A 21,338-nucleotide genomic window follows, 5' to 3' on the forward strand; every position below is an offset into this window, starting at 1 on the left:
CATTCATTACACAGAAATGTATGGTTTATTGTATTTTTTTTTATTGGTTTTGGCAGAAGATGTACGTTCTCGAAGTCACCATACCCATGGTCAGACTTAGCTGGTGGCTCCGCCCCAAAGGACTGGACAAGCAAAATTACCTGAGAAAATATGGTGCCATAAATCACAAGCCCTTAATAATTTTTTCATCAAATCAATGAATTATTAGATTTATTATGACTGAAAAACACTTCACAGCGACAAATCAACTTCATACTATAAAATAAACTACAACAGCAGACCAATCAAAATACCACAAAAAAAAAAAAAAAAACAGAAAAAGTGAGAGATCAGCAGCAGAACAAATTAGGATTTTAATGTATATTTCAACGAAAGCCGCAGGTAAACAGACACGTGCTTTTAGCTCCATTGGCGGAGTTGAACTTCAAGACTGTCCTCAATTGAAAATGGTTTATCAACAGAGCTAAAAAATAATAAATAAATTAAGATATTAAACGTTGGAGGCCACGGGTCTCATTGACAAATTTCAATGAAAGAAATCGGAAATACACATTTGAGAAAATATGAATTTTCATGTCTTGGGATTTAAAAAAGAAACTTAATTATAAAATTTACAGAAGAGATGGATTAGATCAATCATACCACTTCAGTTACAACACATTTACAAAATAAATATGTTTAAACAACTACATCTGGTTTTAGACTTCGGGCTCTTGTGTATTGTAATATCTATTAAATCTGCTCATCACCGTTTTTTCACCATCCATCTATTTTTTTACAGTTTCTGTTTTGAGTAAATTCGTAACTTTTTGCGAAAATTTTGGATAGCTCCAAAAACAGTGCCCAAAAAGAATTCAGAGTATACGCCAAGCCTGGTAGCAAATCCTAGCGAAAGGGGAACATTCCAATTAAATCAATTACAAAACTTTCCGAAAAAGAAGTTTTCGAAAGAAAAATAAAGGCAATATTAAACTTAGGTTCAGAAGAAATAGAAACCTACAATTACTCAAACTCAAAACGACCTGAAATTAAACAATCATAGCAAAAAATATACAACATGTAGTAATATAAATGAATAAATAAATCCTAAAACGAGTAAAGCTTAAGTTGAATATGCAAATCAAGCTTAAAACGAACAAAAATATTTGGCTATTGAAGTATAAATAAAACCCAAAACGAACAGAAATTAAATAAACAATCATAGCAAACAAATATACTATATGTACTAATATAAATGAGTAAATAAATATTAAAACGAGTGAAACTTAAATTGAATATGCAACTCAAGCTTTGAAATTAACAACATTTCTACAAACAAGAGTTTGGGCTTTGCCTCCTTCTCTCACTGTAAAAGTATAAAACCTACTGCGTCATTGGTGCTTTACTGAAATCTACACGTACTTTGAACATTCTTTGCAAGCACAAATATATGTAAACTGAATGTTTGACGTATAATGATTTTTGCTACTGAAAGGTAATAGGTTCAAGATTCTATTTCGCTTTGATTTTATTTTCATTTCTAACGCAGCAATAATTGGAAAATAAAATATTTTTAATATAAATCGTTTTCAGTGAAGCACCAACGACGTAGTAGGCTTTAGACTTTTACAGTTAGGGAAAGGGGCAGTATCCAAACTCTTGTTTGTAGTGAAACTATATTTGTCTTGAACAGTTTTGTCAAGAACTAATAAAATCAAACTGAATATTTGATATAGAATGATATTAATTGCTGAAAGCTCACCAACTCAAGATTTTGTTTCACCCAGAGCCGGATTTATATCTTTGATGCTTCTAGGCCCAAGCGTTTTTGCAGCTCCGTTTTTGCAAGATTTTCTGGGAATCCTCAAAATTTCCAAAATAGTGAAAACCGCAGAGCCTAGTGGGCATATTGGTAAATCTTGGTCTGGTTTCACTGCCATTTTCATTTTATTTTCAATGTTGTAATAAGCACAAAAGAAAAAATTTGTCATATAATTGGTTTTAGTAAAGAGCGAAATACGCAGTAAGCCTTATGCTTTTACCGTTAGGGAAATGGGCAGTAGCCATGCTCTTGTTTGTAGTGAAGACTATAGGTGTCTTGAACAGTTTTGGAAAGAGCTAATAAAATTAAATTGAATCCCTATGATTTTTGGAATAGAATATGGTTAATAAGATTTTTTGGTTGGCAGGGGGGCATGGAGGAATGGCCAGGGGTTACCTCTGGGGGGCTATATTTACCCCTGATTTTTTTTGTAATTGATCTATAAATTATTTTGAACAAAGTTGTTATCTCAAAATTTTGATCAAAAGCAATTGGAAAAAAAGACCTTAGGGGGGGGGGAGTAGTTGCCTTCCGATCACCTTTTAATCTTAAAAAGGACACTAGAAACTCCAATTTACGACTGAATGAGCCCCCTCCGAAGTTTATACTACCATTTCTTCCATTAAAGCCTTATATACCCCAGGGCATAATTTACGACAGTTGCCCCAGGTTCTGGTGGGCTGTGTTATCCCTGGAGTCTTTGTTATAGACCCTTCATTATAGGCATAAGTTACAACCCGTCCCCCCGGCTCAGGGGGGGGGGGGGGTATGGTATGTTGACCCCAATGTTTTTGTTATCTGATCGTTGGACTGTTTCAAACAAACTGGCAATCCCATAATTTTGATCGGATGCATCCGGGGAAAAGAGTGTGTATATGGGGGGGGGGGGTGTTTGATGCCCTCCGATCCCTTTTGACTGAAAAAAGGTAACTAGAGCTTTCAATTTCTAACCAAATGAGCCACCTCTGAATTTTATTCGACCTCCCTTTACATAAAAAAACCTTATATGCTCCCTGGGCATTACTTGAGCACTTGACCCGGAGCTATGGGGGGGGGGGTCGATCCTTGGAGTCTTTATTATCTGATTTTTAACTATTTTTAACAGAATGGCTATCTCAAAATTTTTATTGGATGGGTTTGGGGAAAAAGGGCGTTGGGGGGGGGGAGGGGATCAATCAAATGAGCCCTTTCTGAAGCTTATACGAGCATCCCTTCTATAAGAAAAATATATACTCCCAGGGCATACCTTACAACGCCTACCCTCGGGCCCTAGGGGGTTGCTTCTACCCCAGAGTTTTCGTTATATGATCTTTGAAATGTTTTTGATAAAATAGTTATCTTAAATTTTTATCGGATGTATTTGGGGAAAGAAGGGCGTGGGGGGGGGTCTAGTTTCCTTACGATCTCTTTTGAATCTTAAAAAGTGAACTAGAACTTTCAATTTCCAATTAAATGAGCCCTCTGAAGTTTCCCTTCTATAGGAACCATACATGCCCCCAGGGCATAACTTAAAATGCCTGCCCCCGGGTCCTAGTTTCATTCCGATCACTTTTGATCACTCTTAAAAAGAGCACTAGAACTTCCGATTCCCAATCGAATGAGCCCCCTCTGAAGCTTATACGACGACCCCTTCCATATGAAGTGCCCCTGAAATAAAATAATAAATAATAAAAACATTGGAGCCGTATGACCTTTACTATAGGCAACGCTATAGCGTTGCCTCTGATACCACTAGATTTCACCATCTAAACCATGGTTAAGCGATGTTACAAGATGAAAGCCAGGTACTGCGTAGCAGTAGGAACAAGAAAACCTCCCTAACAGCAAATGCGACCTAGACTATATTAGCAGTAGAGGTTGGTCATGAGATCATAAAATAAGATTTCTTCGAACTTCTAATATTACTGAGGAAGCATGATACTGCTCATGATTTATGAGCAAGGATTCAATATAATCAACACGGGGAAACAAAATTAGCATGTGTCCCTCACCAGCTTCCATATTTTCCATCAAAGTAATTCCTAGGTAGGTTGGCCGAAATCATTCAACAAAATTGGGCTAACGACTACAGCCTTGGGCTTGGGTTTCCGTTTTTAGTCAAAACTCTGTGAAGAAAGGCCTATATTGTCATCCACATTCATAAGAAGGGTCTATTAGATCTCAATTAAAGTTGGTATGGATTAATATCTGGGACTTTAAATGTGCGTTTATGGTTAACCATAATTTTACATAATAGTTATAGGTGTGATAAAGTGCTCCAGTTATAGTACTATAGCTATAGTTGCGTATAATTATAATAGTTCTCCATACATCTTCAAATGATTTGTCCACAATATCCTGTCATCCACTGAATACACATTTCCTTGTTTTTGTATTTAGGAGCTTGAAACCTCCTAAATAGGGTTATTACACACCCTGAAATTGATAGAGTAATTTCCATCAAGATTGATAATTTATCTGCAAGATTTTTCCCTATTTCTAAAACAATGCAAATCTTCTAATGCTATAAGCGTTTCTTAATATCTGCCTTCAGTCAAATCCCTTCTGTGCATGTATCTCATCAAGAAAAAAGCTGACCTTAGTTCCCAATATATCTGCAAATGATTTGTCCATCATATCCTCTTCAAAGTAAGTATTCTTCGAAGGTCCTTTTATACCTTCAAATGGTTAGGATTTCATTTATCATAACTCTTTGTTGAGGATCACGTTATAGACAACGAGACCACGACCAAGTTTTGAGGACTATATTTTTAAGACTCCAACTTCAGTCAAATCCCCTTTCTCTGCATGTACCTCATCAAGAAAAACGCTGACCTTAGTTCCCCATATATCTGCAAATGATTTGTCTATCATATCCTCTTCAAAGTAAGTATTCTTCGAAGGTCTTTTTATACCTTCAGATGGTTAAGATTTCATTTATCATAACGCTTTGTTGAGGATCACGTTATAGACAACGAGATCACGACCAAGTTTTGACGACCACGTTTTTAGGCTCCAACTTCAGTCAAATCCCCTTTCTGTGCATGTATTTCATCAAGAAAAATGCTGACCTTAGTTCCCCATATGTCTGCAAATGATTTGTTCATATCCTCTTCAAATTAAGGATTCTTTGAAAGTCTTTTTGTACCTTTAAACGGTTAAGATTTAATTTATCATAACTCTTATGTTATTTTTTTGTTTTGTTTTTTATTACAGGCTTCACGGCTCCATCACAGATGATGATTTGCCGCTAGTCTTGGTAGTTACCTCATTTTCTAACACTGAGGTACTTGTTATACCTTCTCTTGAACACGTCAAGGGAAGGATTCTCCAGGATTACCTCTGCCGGCAATCTATTCTATGTAGCAACCGATCGCCGGGGGACTCGTTTTCAGATATTCTTGCCAGGGAGTACCCTGCTCAAGGTAGTCTTGACGAGCTGTACTTCGGCGAGTTGATCACAAGGGCTTTGCTTTATCAGGAACGAGCTTTGATAGCTCCTCTGATGGCGGTTTATACAAGTACTTACAGAAAACCTACGTGGACGCCACATCGAAACGTTCCTGGATCAGCTGTGGGGTTTTAGCTTTCATGTTGCCAGAGATTGCTGCACACACTGCTCTATTTTGAATAACTTGGAGTGGAGCGATGTGGCTTTTTGGTGCACTAGCGAAGAGGACATGCATATTCCATGACAGGTCTGATGTACGAATGGAAAAGTGGCAGAATAGAATCATCAGGGAGAAGACTTTTGCATCTTAGGATAACTCCTAACTTGTTGCAAGAGGATCTAATTTTACTGAGATGCTCAGTCCATGAGAGATCCCAAGAGATATTAACTCCAAGTAGACGCAGTGTATCAACTCGCTTTATTACCACTCCTTTGAAGACAAAATCAGGATGAGCCCTCATATTACGCGCCTTAGAAATTAACAGCTATTTCGTTTTCGGTGTGTTAAAACTTACAAGCCATGCATCTTCCCACGCCTCAATTTTCTCCAGGTCAGCCTGAAGTTTCTTGTGGGGTTCAATGGGATCTTCGTCTTTTTTCGATTGATGTTTTTGTTGTTGTTTCTTCCTTAAAGTGGTGAGGTTTTTTCGCAAGGTTGTCCCCTAGGTCGTTTATGAACACCAAGAAAAGAGTTGGCCCAAGAATTCTTCCTTGTGGTACTCCTGATAAAAGTGGGTGTTCTTTTGATATGAAGCCATCGAGGACAACTTGCAACGATCGTTGACGAAGAAAGTCAGCAAGCACGTCAAATAGTCGACCATGAATTCCATAGACTTTAAGTTTACAAAGAAGTCCCTCGTGCCATACACGATCAAAGGCTTTTGCGATGTCAAAGGAGAAAAGGCGAATATCGTGCCCCTGAGAAAGAAGCTCAAGCCACTCTTGATACTGTGCAATCATACAGTCTAACGTAGACCGTTTTCTGTGAAAACCATATTGCGTGTCTGCCAACAACAGATGTGACTCCAGGTTTTGGTAAAGGGTCTTATTAATGAAGCTTTCATAAACTTTACCTACGCAGGACAGCAGACTTATTGGACGATATGATCCTACATTAGTAAAGTCAGACTCTGCCTTTGGAACAGGGAACACATAAGCAGTTTTCCAGGCTTTCGGGAATAATCCCGCTGCAAAGCATTTTCTATAGAGAGAGGCGAGAGGACCAGCAAGTTCAGAAGCACATCTTTTAACGATGTGATTGGGAATCTTGGCAGGTCCTGAAGCTTTGGTGACATCCAGCTGGCTTAGTGTTCTGAGCACCTTCTTAATATTTATGTTAACACTGGTGATTTTTGCATATGTTCGTGGGGGAACGGGGGGAGGGGAGAGTCCGTCCTCCATCAAGTTGAAAGACCTTTGAAAAGGCTTGTGCAAGATCATCTGCTTTTTCCTGTCCTGACTGGATCATCGTCCCTTCAACATGAAGCGAGGGAATCGATGTTGATTTAGATGACGGTAGGGCTTCTTTGACGACCCTCCATCACCACTTTGCAGGGACACTTTTCAGTTTGTCTACAATCTTGTGCTTGTAATCGGCTCTAGCTTGATGTACAGCTTTAACAGACTCGTTTCGAGCGCTAATAAAAGCAGTCCCATCCTCGTCGGATTTAGTTGAATACCATTTCTGGTGAGCCTTCTTTCTGGCCCTGATTACCTTTCTACAACCAGCATTGAACCATGGCTTATCTCGAGATGAGACTTTTACTGTTTTTGGTGGGACGAATTGCTCAATAGCCTCTGTAATCACTTTTTCATAGAGTGCCACTGCTTTATCCCAGTCTGTGCGGTGATACTGCCCGATGATCCGCTCATGCTTTACAGGTGGAGGTGTTTTGAGATTTCCACGAGTTATAACTGCCAAATGGTCACTAGCAAAAGGATAGCTTTCAACACTAAAAGAATCCGAATGATCAGTTAAGAAGAGATCAAGCCTGGATGATCCATGAGGGGCGATGTCAGTGTCAAATTCAACAAGTTGTTCTAGGCCATAGGCAAGATTCAGGTCTGGCAGAGCTAAGCCCTCCGCATCAGTCGTACGACTTTTCAGCCAGTGGCCATGATGAATGTTCAAGTCTCCTTGGATTATTATACCTGATTTAGGGAACTTTTGCTTCACAAATTCCAAGCAATCTTCCAGACGTTCGGTGATTTTCATCTTTGGTGGGTTATAGACTTTATCAATAACAAACGATTTGTTTGATAGGTTTACTTTAACCCAAAGGACCTCCTTATCGCTAAGAATCGAAAGTGCCAAAAAAGGGATATTATTTTTAAGGTACATAGCAACACCACCTCCACCAAAAGTCGAGCTTCTTGGGTTTTTGCTATCCAGCCTGAGCAGAGTGTGACCAGTAATACTGATCTCACTATCAATGACGCTAGAATTCAGGTTGGTCTTGGATACACACATGACAGAAGGGGAGACCTCATTCATCATGTGCTGTAAGTGATCCAACTTGGATCAGAGACCACGTACATTGCAGTGGGTAACAATAAACGTATCCGAAAGAATTGTCTTGGGGAACGCATTTGGTCGTCTACTGGAAGGAAGTCCGATCCGAGGCTGTTTTTTTCCGTTTGAAAACTTGGTAAATACCGACTGGATGGGTAGTTGGCCCAAACAGCGGACAAAAGAACTCCTAAGACAGACTTTGCCTCATCAGATAAGGAGCTCACTTCAGGCTCTGACTTCAGTCAAATCCCTTTTATGTACATGTACCTCATCAAGAAAATGCTGACCTTAGTTCCCAATATATCTAGAAATGATTTGTCCATCATATCCTCTTCGAAGTAGGTATTCTTGGAAAGTATTTTCATACCTTCAGATGGTTAAGATTTCATTGATCACAACCCTTTATTATTGTTAAGGACCATGTTATAGATGATAGGACCACGACCACGTTTTGAGGACCTCGTTATAGAATTTACTGTTAATTATTTAGTTCAAAAATACCCTACAAACTTTGCATTTTATCCTCTCACAAAGATAAAAAAAAAAGACAAATGAAGTATCAAACGGATTTGAGATGCAAGCCTTTGATTCTGAGGTTTAGACCTCTGATCTGAGGTTAAGAACTCTGATCAAGTCTAGAATATGCTCCTTAAGAAATTTTAAAGATTCATGAAATTATCAATATGTTTTCGGTGATGTTTATAAGAACCGTATTTTTTCAAATTTCAATATAATTTTGCAAAAAAAAAGAAAACAGAAGAAAAAACAAACGAAAAGAGTGAAAACCCTATAGATTTGAACAAACTAGAGCAGGTCGAAAATCTCCATTACAGTTTTATATCAATAAGTGTCTTCACAATTTTCACAAATGAACAAAAAGAAATTAAGTGCATTTCCATCCTAACGTTAGGGGGAATCCCTAACGTAGTGACGGATTTGGGGATGGGACCGCTTGCTCTGGTTGAGGCTGGGACGAAATTAATTTTTTTGTAATTGGTTTTTAATAGTTGAATTAGTAATGTTTTAAATTGTTAAGAACAAAGTTTCAGTTACTTTGTGTGGTCTCTGTTAGATTTTACTGATGACGCATACCGCCTAAAAGTATTTAATTAAATGCAGATTTATCAAGGGAGTCCGTCTGTATTACCACAAAAGCCAAGTGGGAGGGAATCTTCGTTTCGTAATAACAAGGAGGGGTAATTTAAATTATAACTTCTTTTCGCTCTAGAAATGATAATTCAGGATTTTACTGTCACAACGGGGCTGAAAAACTTAATATTTAAATTTCTTTTTACTGTCAAAAATTTGTTTTTGAGTCTTGCTGTGGCATAGAGGCTTAGAAATTGATATCATCACTTTTTTTGGCTGTCATAAAATTTGGGTTTGCTTTTTTTTTTTTGCGAAGCGGGGTGATTTTTACAATATTGTTGTTTTTTAGGGGATCTGTATAATAGAAAGTAAATGTATGAGAAGTGCAAACATATTATTGTTTTATGTTTTGGATATGTTTAGGAGCAAATGGTGGCCACTTTACTGCCTATTTTCATCCAACTAAAGTTCTGCGTTATATGACATATCACCTCCTCTATTGATCCTAAAACATTAAAATAAAGGCCAAAAAACTAAGTATATGAGTCGAAATACTCCTTCAAAGGTCGGAGTAATCATTTAAGAAAAATAGATATAGAATCATATAAAATAGAATAGATATAGAATCATAAAAAATAGAATAGAAAAAATAATCATTTAAGATACCTAAATGCATCTTTATTAGAGTTCAGCTTTTTCTGACGATTTTGGTTTTTATTCGAATATTTTAGGATGAATAGAAGAGGAAATACTAACGAAGAGCTTTAAACTGATAGGACTAGCCATTATAAACGTTCACCGAAATGTTGAGGTGGACATCAACCGTCTAGTAAATAGATAAGGCGGGAGTAGAAATAAAGAAATAGACTGTTTCTTATAAAATTGTGAATTATGTAATTTAAGCAAAATATATCGAACTTTAAAATGTGGAAAGATACGCTACGTTGTTATGAAAAGTGAAATTTTTATTTGTAAATTTTTTAGATTTCGCCAAAGTTGACACTGTTTATTAAAACTCTATTTTCAAAAAAAATAGTGATTAGTTAATGCTTGATTGCCTATACTTAAAACACTCGTTTTAAAGGTCTTCTATGTATTTCTATCTTTTTGTTTTATTTTTCCTGTTACACCCCTAAAAGAACTAGTATTTTATGTTTAATACATCTTTAATGAGTATACAAGTTGTATCTTAATCCTCATTTCCTACTCTTCTTTACTATCAGGGCCATATCCACGCTCTTTTTTTCGGGAGGGGTTTTGCAAAAGGATTTTTTTTCGGCGGGGGGGGGGGGTTACACACAAAATAACTAAAAAAACACACACAAAAAAATATAATCGTTTTGTTACCTTTTTACGATTCAGAAAGACATTCTTTTTTGGGGGGGGAGGGGAGGGGGTTCAAACCTGACGCCCCCTGGATACGGCCTTGATTACTATCATTTTTACTAAGTGATAAGTTTTGACCTATACAAATAGTCAAAAAGAATGCATGACCCCCAAAAGATGGTTCAAGACCAATTTTTCTTTTGACAATACAAAGCTTAACTCACTCGCTATAGTGGTCAGAAGTGCAAAGGCAAAAAATTATGCAGAAAATATCTGCATAATTTTTTATAGATGGTGAACAGCTTTTTATTTTTTTTTTTGGCGGTGTGGTTTTTATAATTTACTACTTTTTTTATCAATATTTTTATACCATTTTAATTTCAATAGATTAATAGAACCTTAACCCTCCCCAGATTTCAGATTAAATTTACGACGATTTCCAATGCCTGCCTACGACGCATAATTTTCGAGGTTCCTTTTAAATTGCTGGTATTAAGTTTAAAAAACTGGCTACTTGCTAAGAAAAATATCAACTTGATCTTCCTCTGTTTCAAGCCTTTGAAATTTCTAAGGTGTGAAAAAATGTTAATTCAAAATATAATCTTTATCAGCACCCATAATTCTTATGTACAAATCTAATAAGATTTGTTTGAAACACCCAAAAATCTAACATAAAACTCCCAAAATCATGATCGTTGAAAAAACGAAAAAAAAATAATCTAATTACATTCTTAAAATTAGCATAAAACACTGCATAATAAAAATTCCCTAAACAAAAACATACCCCTTTTACTAAAGAAAGAAAAACCTGAAGCCATGAAAACCTAAGAATTTAGAAAGTGATATTAATAAAATCAAAAGGCCACGTAGAACTTTTTACCATGAGACTTACTTCAAGGGTCTCAAACAAGTGTTTTAGTAAAGTATCTAGACGCAAAGACTACCAAACAATGAAATAAAAAACCAGTATTCTTGAACAAAACTAGAAAACAAAACTTTGTCTGTAATTGAATATACTCAAAATTTGAAAAGTAATATTTCCTAAACACTTTTCAAAAAACAATACAAATAACGAATTTTTTCGTCTTTAATCTATATTATAAGGGGAGGGGGGAGGATATCTTCAGTGAGGGATGAGAGAAAAGTTTCAGCAGTCATATTATCCTGGATTAAGGCTGTATTCGGGGGGGAGAGGGGGGGGGGATCTAGGGATGGGAGCTCCCCCTCCGAAATTTTTGACGGACTTGCAAAAATGTAACAATGCACATAAACTAATTTTGATGTTATTTTAAAAAACTCTTTTTGTTGTTCTTTTTGGTAGTCTACTATTTTCGTCTTGCATCTGGGAGATCGAGGCAAAAATTTTAGGTTAAGTACTATTGGAGAAGGGGAGGAGAGGGCAATTAAAAATTTCCAAGTTTTATCTACGCCTATTTGCTCGCAGCACATACGTAGGGGAGGCAGGCAATCTTAGACCTAAGTGAACAAATGACGGATTGATGGGAAAGCCAGCAACAAAGAAGAAAGCAACATGAAGAAACATGAAGAAGAAGAAAGCAACAGCAACATGAGACAAAATTCAGGAAATAAGAGTGAAAACCAAAAAGTGAGCGAAGCTTCTAGAAGTTCCTAGTAGTTGTATTTTGCAACTGGAATACAAGAGTAGGCACTGACAAGCTACGTCTAGATGATACAAAATTCAGATGAGAAAATAGCTTAATTGCTTAATATTTCTCGCGGAAAAAGCTAGCACTTCTAATTTTGAAGATTTTGGCAATTTTTATTTTTTTTTTTATATAATCACCCCCTGCTTTAAATGTTTCCTCAACGTGTCTCTAGTCTCTTGAAGATGCTAACATTATCACCGTTCCTTATAATATTACAACAAGTATTAGAATGAAAAGATTTCGGAAAAAAAAAAAATTCCGAAAACTTTGTGATCAGTAGTTTTTATGATAAATGTTACCATCATAGGTTAGCCTCATCACCTTCGACCTCGAATAACTTGTAACACAGACACGAGATTTTATTACACTTATGAAACGACTTTTAAACCAACAAAATGGAGGTGTATAAGCATTTCCAGTTTGTTATTTCTCATTCCGAAGCGAAACCCTAGTTTTAGTGGAATATTGTTTGACTTCTGAGGAAGTGATCATGGACCTTAATAGAAGAAGCAAAAGAAAAGCGTAAAAAAAAAAAGATACCCCAACATTTTTAGATCAACCTTCTGAGAAAGCTAAAGATACTTACTCAATCATAAAGTCTCCGCAATAAAGACAATCTCCTGCAAGAATTTCATCTATTTCTTCTTTAAGGGTATCATGCTCGTTTTTAGAACCAGATTTTAAAGAGCCAGTGTCATCTTTTGTGCTGAGAGAAGCTAGTTGCCTCTAGATAAAAAGAGGAAAAGTAATTGTAGTTTAGAAAGTCTATAATTCAATGAAAAAAGAGAACCACGCATGTCAAACTTGAAAGATTAGTTTAAAATACTACTGAAAGAAAAATTCCGTAAAATTTATATTTATACCCTAGAGCTATTGGGTATTAGAATCTTAAAAATGATGCCTGAAGCAAAAAGGGAGACTTGAAAAACCCTACCATGCGAGGGCCAAAGACCCAAGAGACGAGAGAGGCAGCAAAAAGCCCACAAAAGATACATTTTTGCTAGACAAAAAGCAGAAGGAAGCCAGCTATTTGGCTTTAAATACATACATTGTATATATATATCTATATATATATATATATATATATATATATATATATATATATATATATATATATATATATATATATATATATATATATATATATATATATATATATATATATATATATATATATATATATATATATATATATATATATATAAGTGTGTGTTTTTTCGTTTCGTGCCTATACAGAAAAATAAACTATACTCATCAAACTAGTGTCTGGCAAGTTTAAAGTTTGAACATTCTAGATTTTACTTTAAGCCACAATGAAGGAAATGAATAATCAGACACATGATTTTGAATAAAAAGATGCAATATACCAAGAGGAAGCCATAGTATACAACTATTCACTTTAATTTTAAATGATCTTTAATCATTTAAATCCTTCAACAGCGAGTGAGCCAGGCTCACACGCCTTGTTATATAATTGAAAGTGCACATCTTCATATACTTTTTCACATTTAGGAAGAGAAGGGAGGGTATGTATCTGTACCCCTAATCTCTCCCCCCCCCCCAACAATCTCTCCCTCTCCCTTACCCCACAATTAAATAATTTTTCAGCCATATTTATAGCTACATTTTTACTAGCTTTAATTTTTAAAACTATGTTTCATTCAATAAACATTATAATCATTAAATAAATAGCTTGCAAAATAGTTATAGATCTTTTTTTCAATTTAGTTGTGAAACTATCAATTTAGCCTATACTGGGTAAATTTTTGCACACACCTCCTACCAATAGCCCACATGCCACATGTGGCAGGCGGGCTATGATAATGAATTTGACTCAGATATATATATATTTAAAAATAACAGACAAAAATCATTTGAATTCAGTATAAAAATGTGGCGTCAGCTGAGGATGTGTGTTGGTCACCCCTATATCAATTTTGATATTTAATATTGCCCAGCTTTAAACTTTTGAATTGAATTTTTAGAACAAGAAGCTGTTATCTAACCGAAATGTGATTTGTATCAAATAGCTTTTATGGTGTTTCTTTTCTGGAAATTGGAAGTAGGATGATGGGGTTGTTATATTATAGTATTGCCAGAAAAGTAAAATATGGAAGATGCTATAGGCTGAGCGAAATATAGAATATTAATTATATCTTAATTATATTTAGAATACTTTAACAAAATATAGAATGCCGAGTTTCTAAAGATCCATATTCAAAGGACCTCGGGAAGCATTCATAATCCCCCCCCTTCCATCGCAAAATCGGCTGCCCCCCTAGACAAGATGCTGCCTCCGCATACGGAATGGGGTGGGGGGTTGGTTGGATTCCATCCAACCATAACCACAGCAAAAGCTTTTTCCACAGTGCATTCAAGCTTTTCTGAAGAATTGTGTAAAAAAAAAAAAAAAAAAATTCTAAAATCTTTGTTCACCCTTAATTGGTCCTATCCAATAGCTGATTTTTTTTCGTTTTTGCGTTGTCCGTCATTTCTATTGATGTCATTTCCTGAGGTCAGGGGTTTGAGTCCTGGTGTTGCTAGTTATTTAGTTTGGAACGGGGGTCAATGGTGTGACTCTATAAGCTCAGCCAGAGTCGACCCAGCTCTAAATGGGTGCCTGGAGAAACCTGGGGGAAAAAACACGGGAATCTTCGGATGATTTACCCCTAACCACGCATTGCATCAGGAGATCGGTACCTGTGCAATGCAGATCATTGGTTAGCTTGCGAAAAGGTTGCGAAAAGTTTTTTTTAAAGTAATTTATATTGGCGCTAAGGATGGACTGTTTTGCCGGTCTGGATTACAGGCCATTAAGTGACATTTTTAAATCAATTTTGAACGTGAATACAGTTTATTTTCTTCTACGCATTTTGGTGAAGAGGTCGTGGGAAGGTGGAAAGAGGTCGTAATAGAGGATATAAGGAAAAATGGAACTTCTTGGAAGGGTGTAAAGAGGGAAGCTTAGAATATATTGGGACAGAGCAGGAGCGTGCACAGCTATGTAGACCACAGTGCTGCAGTCGGTGCCGCAGTAAGTGCGAGTGGTATTAGTAATTGGTAAAGGAAATTAACCAATATTTTGGGCAAGCAAAAAATCCCAAATCCATCCACAGTTTTGAGCATCAAAACCGTCTTAAATATTATCATAATATTGATGGTTACTTGGAATTGAATAGCACCCCATGCATGCCCAGGGGGAGCTTGTGTCACTTACTATTGCTGAAAAATATAAGTGCCTCGTCACTTACAAATGACAGATTTTCTCTTCATCTACAAAAGCCTGGAAGAAAAATTGTTAAGAATCTTTTGCACACACTTGAGAATGAAGCATATACTTAAGTACATTTGAGTATGAAGTTGGTCCAATTGGCCTCAGGAAAATCTCTGAATTCGCTTGGCTTCTTGAATAAAAAAAACTGTATTGGCTTCTGAAATTGATCCCTGCAACAAGATCGTGCCAAAATCGGTCACAGAACCTTTCACCGTTACATGGAAAGGGTTTATTTGTTTTAGCAGTTGTTTTTTACGGTTTATTTTTATTTATTTTAGTGGTTTTGTTTTATGGTCTTTTATTATTCTTCTATCTTTGCACTGAGTCCGGCTGAGCAGAGATCTCGGCCACAATATTTGCATTGCATTTTCACTTTTTCACTGGCTGGAAACATTCTCGTATTTTCTCCTTCTTGAGTTTTTTATCATCTTGTCGTGACACAAGGTCAGCCAAATCTGAGGGCTATCATCGCTGCATTATACACCTCTAGGTGTGGGAGGACCTAATAGTGCGTTCCAAAATTAATGCGATTGAATTTCCCATGTCGCACTTATTAATCGGAGTTGGATCGAACCACTTGGAGTATGTGAGCTGGAAGCTAAGCTTTGTCACAGAACCGACCTCAGTGCTCTTTTAGCTATGGAGGTAGCAGGACGTCAGTTATAGTGAACCTCGGCATACCGACTATGCATGCAAAAAAAAATCGATGATCGAGCACCGTTAAACGATTAAGTTTTGTGCTAAACTGAAAGTGTCTCTTGAGGAGACTGAAAATTGATTTGTGAAGCTCTTGTCTGTTACACTCACAAACTTTGAGCTGAGTAAAGGCCTTTAAGGAGAGCCAGAAGGTTTACAACAACCAACCCTTTGGGTGGCTGTCAACCAGCCAAACAGACAACAAGGGGATTGTGCTCCATAATTGTCCAACTGTGACCGTCGATTGAGTATCAAGATGGACGCCAATAAAGTAAGCTTTTCGTCTGCTGTTGTGTTGCATTGTTACTGAAGGTTTAGCGGTGAGCAAAGTGTACGCCAGGCTCGAGATCAATGTTCTGTCAGAGGACCAAAAGACCAACCGAGCAGAAAATTCAAAGGAACTTTTGCAACGTATTGAAAATGCATCTGATTATTTGAAATACGTCATCACTTGTGATGAAACCTAGGATTTCATTAGCGACCAAGAAACAAAGCGCCAAAGCTAGGGATGATTCACAAACCAGTCCCAAACCCAAACAGAAAAGAATGAGCAAATGAAAAGTAATAACAATACCCATTATCTTTTTTGACAGCAAAGGAGTGGTCCATAAGAGGTCGTGCACCTCAACAACAGACAGTTAACGCTGCCTACACTTTGAATGTGCTGGAACGGTTCCGGAAAAGGGTCATCAAGACGAAAAAATAAATTTCGACTACCTGGCAACTCAATCACGACAATAGCCCTGATAGTCTCCTCTCTATAGTCCTGACGTCACTCCACCAGACTTTTTTTTGTTCCCTCGGATACAGGCAGTCCTGAGAGGAGCCCATTTTTCGTCCATAGACGAGATCCGAACAGCCGTTACAAAGATCATGCGAGAGGCTCACGAAGACACCTTCCAGAACGCGTTCCGTTCATGGCAGAGTCACTGGAAAAAATGTATAAGAGGCCCAAGGACAGTATTTTGGAGAAGTTTATAGGTTTGTTCAAATATGCTCAATAAATTAATAAAAAAATAACCATTGCATTATTTTCGGGCGATTGCATCGCAAAAACTAATTTAACACCAAACCAATTATTTTTGACCATATAAAAGCCAATATTACAAAATTCAATTTTTGACAACGCAAAACACTTCTTCTAATGCTCAACTGCGCACATACCAATCCATATCAGTAATATGCACATCGCTCGGTTAACTTGATTTTGTCTTGTACTAGTGAAGTGAAACATACTGGCAGCTGATGTTTTGTTCTTACCATATGATATTTATTTCTGCTGCAAAGTACAGTGCCATCCTTGAACGTTTTATCCTACATCTTGGCACTTCAGACACAATGACCAAAAAGCATTTGCAGAGCTGGTCTCACAGAATGATCAGTGAGGCAACATGCGCTCAATGGCACTTTGCTCCTCCAGATCTACACAGCTCTGCTAATATTCCTGTTGAGAGCACCGCAGCAAACAGGTTTTGGCCATTGTCTCAAAAATGTGGAAATATCCTATACTACCTTTAAAAGTAATAGTGATGGATAGCAGTTTCTTAAATAAAAAAATTAAAAAATTCCAAAACAATTCAATTTTATAGTTAAAATACAAAGAAAAAAGATTTTCCTTAAGACAGTCAATTTATTTAGTCTAAAACATGATAAAAAATGTCTCTTTGCCACCACTTTCTTTAGCATCAGAGGGCCGTGTCCCCTTCTGCCCCTAGCCCTTAAAATCTAGCACTGGTTGTATACCATACTTAGGGGTTAGATTACTGCATTTTATTGTTTTATAGAACCGAGTGAAAAAAAATTCACATTTAGATCATGAATTTTTTTTAACAAATAAATTATATATTTAAAATACACCAAAAGAAAAATATTTTTTGAAAAAAGTTGATTTTTTTTGTCTCAAGGAAGAAAATTAACATATCTTTAAGCATCTTTCTCTAGTGTCTGAGACCTGTACCTCCTTCTACCCCGTCCCTTTAGATCTAGCCCTGATCATACATTGTACCAATGGATTAAATGACTGTACTGTTTTTGAAAATCACGCCAAAAAAAAAAACAAAAAAAAAAAGATTGCAACCTTAAGATCATGAATTCGTTCCTTCTTGATGCCACTTAATTGGGGTAGGACTTCTGCTTCTAAGCAATATGCATGGAAATTATGACTGCATGGGAAAATGTACACGCTAGATATCAACAAAGTTTTGTGACATATAGAACATCTTTCGTTGGATTTGATAAGAATTGGCCTGCAACAAAACAAAACTGTTAAGACCCGATTAATATTTAGTTACAAACATAATAAAAGTGAGTGCGAGAACAGAAAGAGGTACAGGGCGAATGGAAACCCGAGATAGAGTATATGACAGCTTCAAATTTCAAACTGAGTAGGTCAGATTTATAAAAAGAGTAAATACCCATGCACGCAGAAAGAAACCCATTACCTAAAATAAAGAAGAAATAAAAAAAAAGAAAGAAACAGTGAGAAAGAGAGAGAGAAGAGGAGTGGGAGAGAGAGAAAGGGGAGAGAGGGGGAGAGAGAGAGAGGAAAGAAAGAGAAAAACTAAAAAAGAATTATGACCTGCTTTTCACAATGGAGATTTCTTGACGGATGGCTTCTGCTGATTTCGTTGCCTCGTCCATTTCTTCTTTAAGTTGATCAAGATGATCGCTATAGGCCTGTCAAATAAAATATTCTTTGAAGCATGAAAATAAGACATACAGGGTTCATTGAATCAACGCTATCTATCACAACTTTAATTATGTTCTGTAACGCTTTTGACATTCGGTTGCAACATGGAACTTTCAGTGTTAGCATTGTTTTCACCATATTCTAGGAAGCTAGGAAGCAAATGCTCCCCCATAAATTCACGCCAATGATCAATATTATTATCTGAAAATTGCGTCCTCCCATGGGCAAGCATTCCTCCGATCTGCGATTGGGGCTTTAAATTAGTTGGTACAACATTTCGACTGGGATGCAATAAATATTGTCTTGAATTCTTTACTGTAATTCATCCAGTATCCAAGGCCAAGTTCTGAAGATTCAACTCTTATCTTGAGGGCCGGCGATTTTTGATACGTCTTGGGATGATACGGATGCTGAAGAATGCCCACAGAGCTGTCATTGATCATCCCGCAAATTGCGATGTCACATAATCCTGTTTGGATAGCCGTCACGCTGATTCATGACAACTAATAAGTAAAATCATTTACAGCTCAAAGTACCGGTCCGCAGGGTTGCCAACTGTACACGGCTGTCACTGTTTTTGGGTCTTTCCCTATAAAGGTCTTGCATAAAGTTTGTCTATATTCCCCCAAGTTTTTCCCTATTCCCCTCCCTCCAAAATGTCAAGTCTACCTCCAAAAAAATCTTATCCCCACCCCAAGACATATACTTGGTATGTGTCTGGCTCAAGCAGTATTTCTGACTTTCTGTTTCATGATTCTTTATAATTTATTAAATAAAAAAAAACAAGTTTTTTAAACTGAAAGTAAGGAGCAACATTAACACTTGAAACGAACAGAAATTATTCCGTATATGAAAGGGGCTGTCCCCTCCTCAACGCCTCGCTCTTTACGCTAAAGTTTTTAATTGTTTTAAAAAATAAAGTTGTGAGACAGAGTCAAACTTTAGCGTAAAGAGCAAGGCGTTGAGGAGGGGACAGCCCCTTCCATATACGGAATAATTTCTGTTCGTTTTAAGTTTTAATGTCGCTCCTTACTTTCAGTTTAAAAAACTTGTTTTTTTTATTTAATTTCTGATCGTTTTTTAGTTAATGCAGCTTTTATTTTTGATCGCCGTCATTGACTATGTAAAAAAAATTTTAATAAAAATTTTACTTTTCTTTTGCTAAATGGCTGTCTCTAAATTTGGTTCTGACGTAATTTACAAATTATCTTACGTAATGAACTTCTATATTCGTATATTTTTCTTCTGGCAAAAAATACAAAGTTGCAGATTTTTCCAGATATGAGCTTGAAACCTATGTAATAGGGTTTTCTGATACGCTGAATCTGACGGTGTGATTTTCATTAAAATTCTTTCACTTGTAGCGGATGTTTCCCCCCTCTATAAAAAATCAGGTAAATTTTCTCAGGATCGTAGCCTTTGATGAGTAATACTAAACTTAATAAAATTTATATATTTAGTATCAGCATTATAAGCGCATTCTTTTAATACATTTATTGTCATCAAAATTCCGTTTTTAAAAGTTTCGATTACTATTGAGCCGTATTGCTTGTTTTTTTTGTTGTTTTTTTTTAATACGTATATTTTATTATGTATATGAGGGGGTTCCCCCTTAGTCAATACCACGCTCTTCACGATAAAAGTTAAAAAAAATTTTAATTCACAAACCCCTGAATCACAAAGGCCGTTTAATTAGAAAAGATAGCTCTTTTGAAAGTACTAAAAAAAACTGTAGCGTAAAGAGCGAGGTATTGACTTGGGGGAGAACCCCCTCATATACGTAATAATTTCTGTTCGTTTTAAGTTCTAATGTTGCTTCTTACTTTCAGTTGAAACGTTACCACGAACTGTTTGATTTATGACTTCGATAAGCAAACTTTGAAATAATTCATGATAATCTTAGCCTACATTGTTGTTTTAATTAGTGATTAAACAGAAACATACGTTTTTTCAACTAAAAATAAGGAGCAACACTAAAACTTACAATGAAAAAAATTACTTCGTACATGAGGGGGGTTACCCCCCCCCCCTCAAATACGAATGCACATGCTCTTTACGCTTAACCCCTGAAATTTTTTTTTTAACACCTCTCACTTAAATTCACCAGGCCTTGTGTTTGAGTAGTTTTTCTTAAAGAATTTAAACTTTAGGGTATGATGACGGTTGTCCCCCTTCATATACGTTCACGCTCGCTCTTTACGCTAAAGTCTTGAAGTTCTTTAAAATACTTTTAATTCAAATTCAACGCGCCTTGTGTTTGAGCATTCTTTGTTAAAGAACTGGGACAACAAGTTAGACTTAAGCGTAAAGAGCAAGGGTTGAAGAAGGGACAGATCATCCCCCTCATATACAGAATAATTTCTATTCGTTTAAGTTTTAATATTGCTCCTTGCTTTCAGTTGAAAAAAACTTGTTTTTTTTTATTTTTATTTCTAATTGTTTTTCAAATCACGCAAGGAAATCCCCTTCCCCTCTCATTTAACATTCACCCGGGAGACTTTACTTTCCACAGAAAATGCTCCCCATGGAGAACCCCCCCCCCCCCCTAAAAAGAAATCGTATATATCCAAAAACCTAATACTATATGTAAACAACGAGCAAATTGTGTAACTTACAGCCCTTTCCCCAAGGAATATGGGGGTCATGCCATACCCAAAGGCATATTATTGCACCTTTCAACTATGCTGAAAAAAATTGCTATCTCAAAATTTTGGTGGAATGTCTTGATGAAAAAAAGGGCACGGAAAGAGGCTAGTTGTTTTTCAATCTTATTGGTCAATTGAAAAAGGCACTAGAACTTCCGATTTCCAATCAAATGATCGCTCGCCCGATCTTCTAGGATCACTGGTTCGAT

The 21,338-nt window shown here is 36.5% G+C and overlaps 1 protein-coding gene across 4 annotated transcripts in view; it reads right to left on the bottom strand.

Annotated features, from left to right (window-relative positions):
- Positions 1-204: 204 nt before the first annotated feature.
- The window catches only part of LOC148951019 (vacuolar protein sorting-associated protein 18 homolog), an 86,852-nt gene continuing 65,718 nt past the window's right edge, over positions 205-21,338 (bottom strand). For 3 of the 4 annotated variants that reach the window (XM_089090561.1, XM_089090560.1, XM_089090562.1), the window contains exons 16-19: positions 18,374-18,471; positions 17,873-18,041; positions 12,412-12,551; positions 205-463 (exon numbers count right to left, since the gene is read on the bottom strand). In XM_089090561.1, coding sequence (XP_088946687.1) covers positions 400-463; positions 12,412-12,551; positions 17,873-18,041; positions 18,374-18,471 — 471 coding nt within the window. In that variant the 3' untranslated portion in view covers positions 205-399. The remainder of the gene's footprint in view (positions 464-12,411; positions 12,552-17,872; positions 18,042-18,373; positions 18,472-21,338) is intronic. The other variant, XM_089090563.1, reaches the window with a different exon arrangement.

This window comes from Artemia sp. Qi Xiang Cuo, chromosome 6 (genome assembly GCF_049724085.1).
Source record: "Artemia sp. Qi Xiang Cuo chromosome 6, ASM4972408v1, whole genome shotgun sequence".
NCBI lineage: Eukaryota > Metazoa > Arthropoda > Branchiopoda > Anostraca > Artemiidae > Artemia > Artemia sp. Qi Xiang Cuo.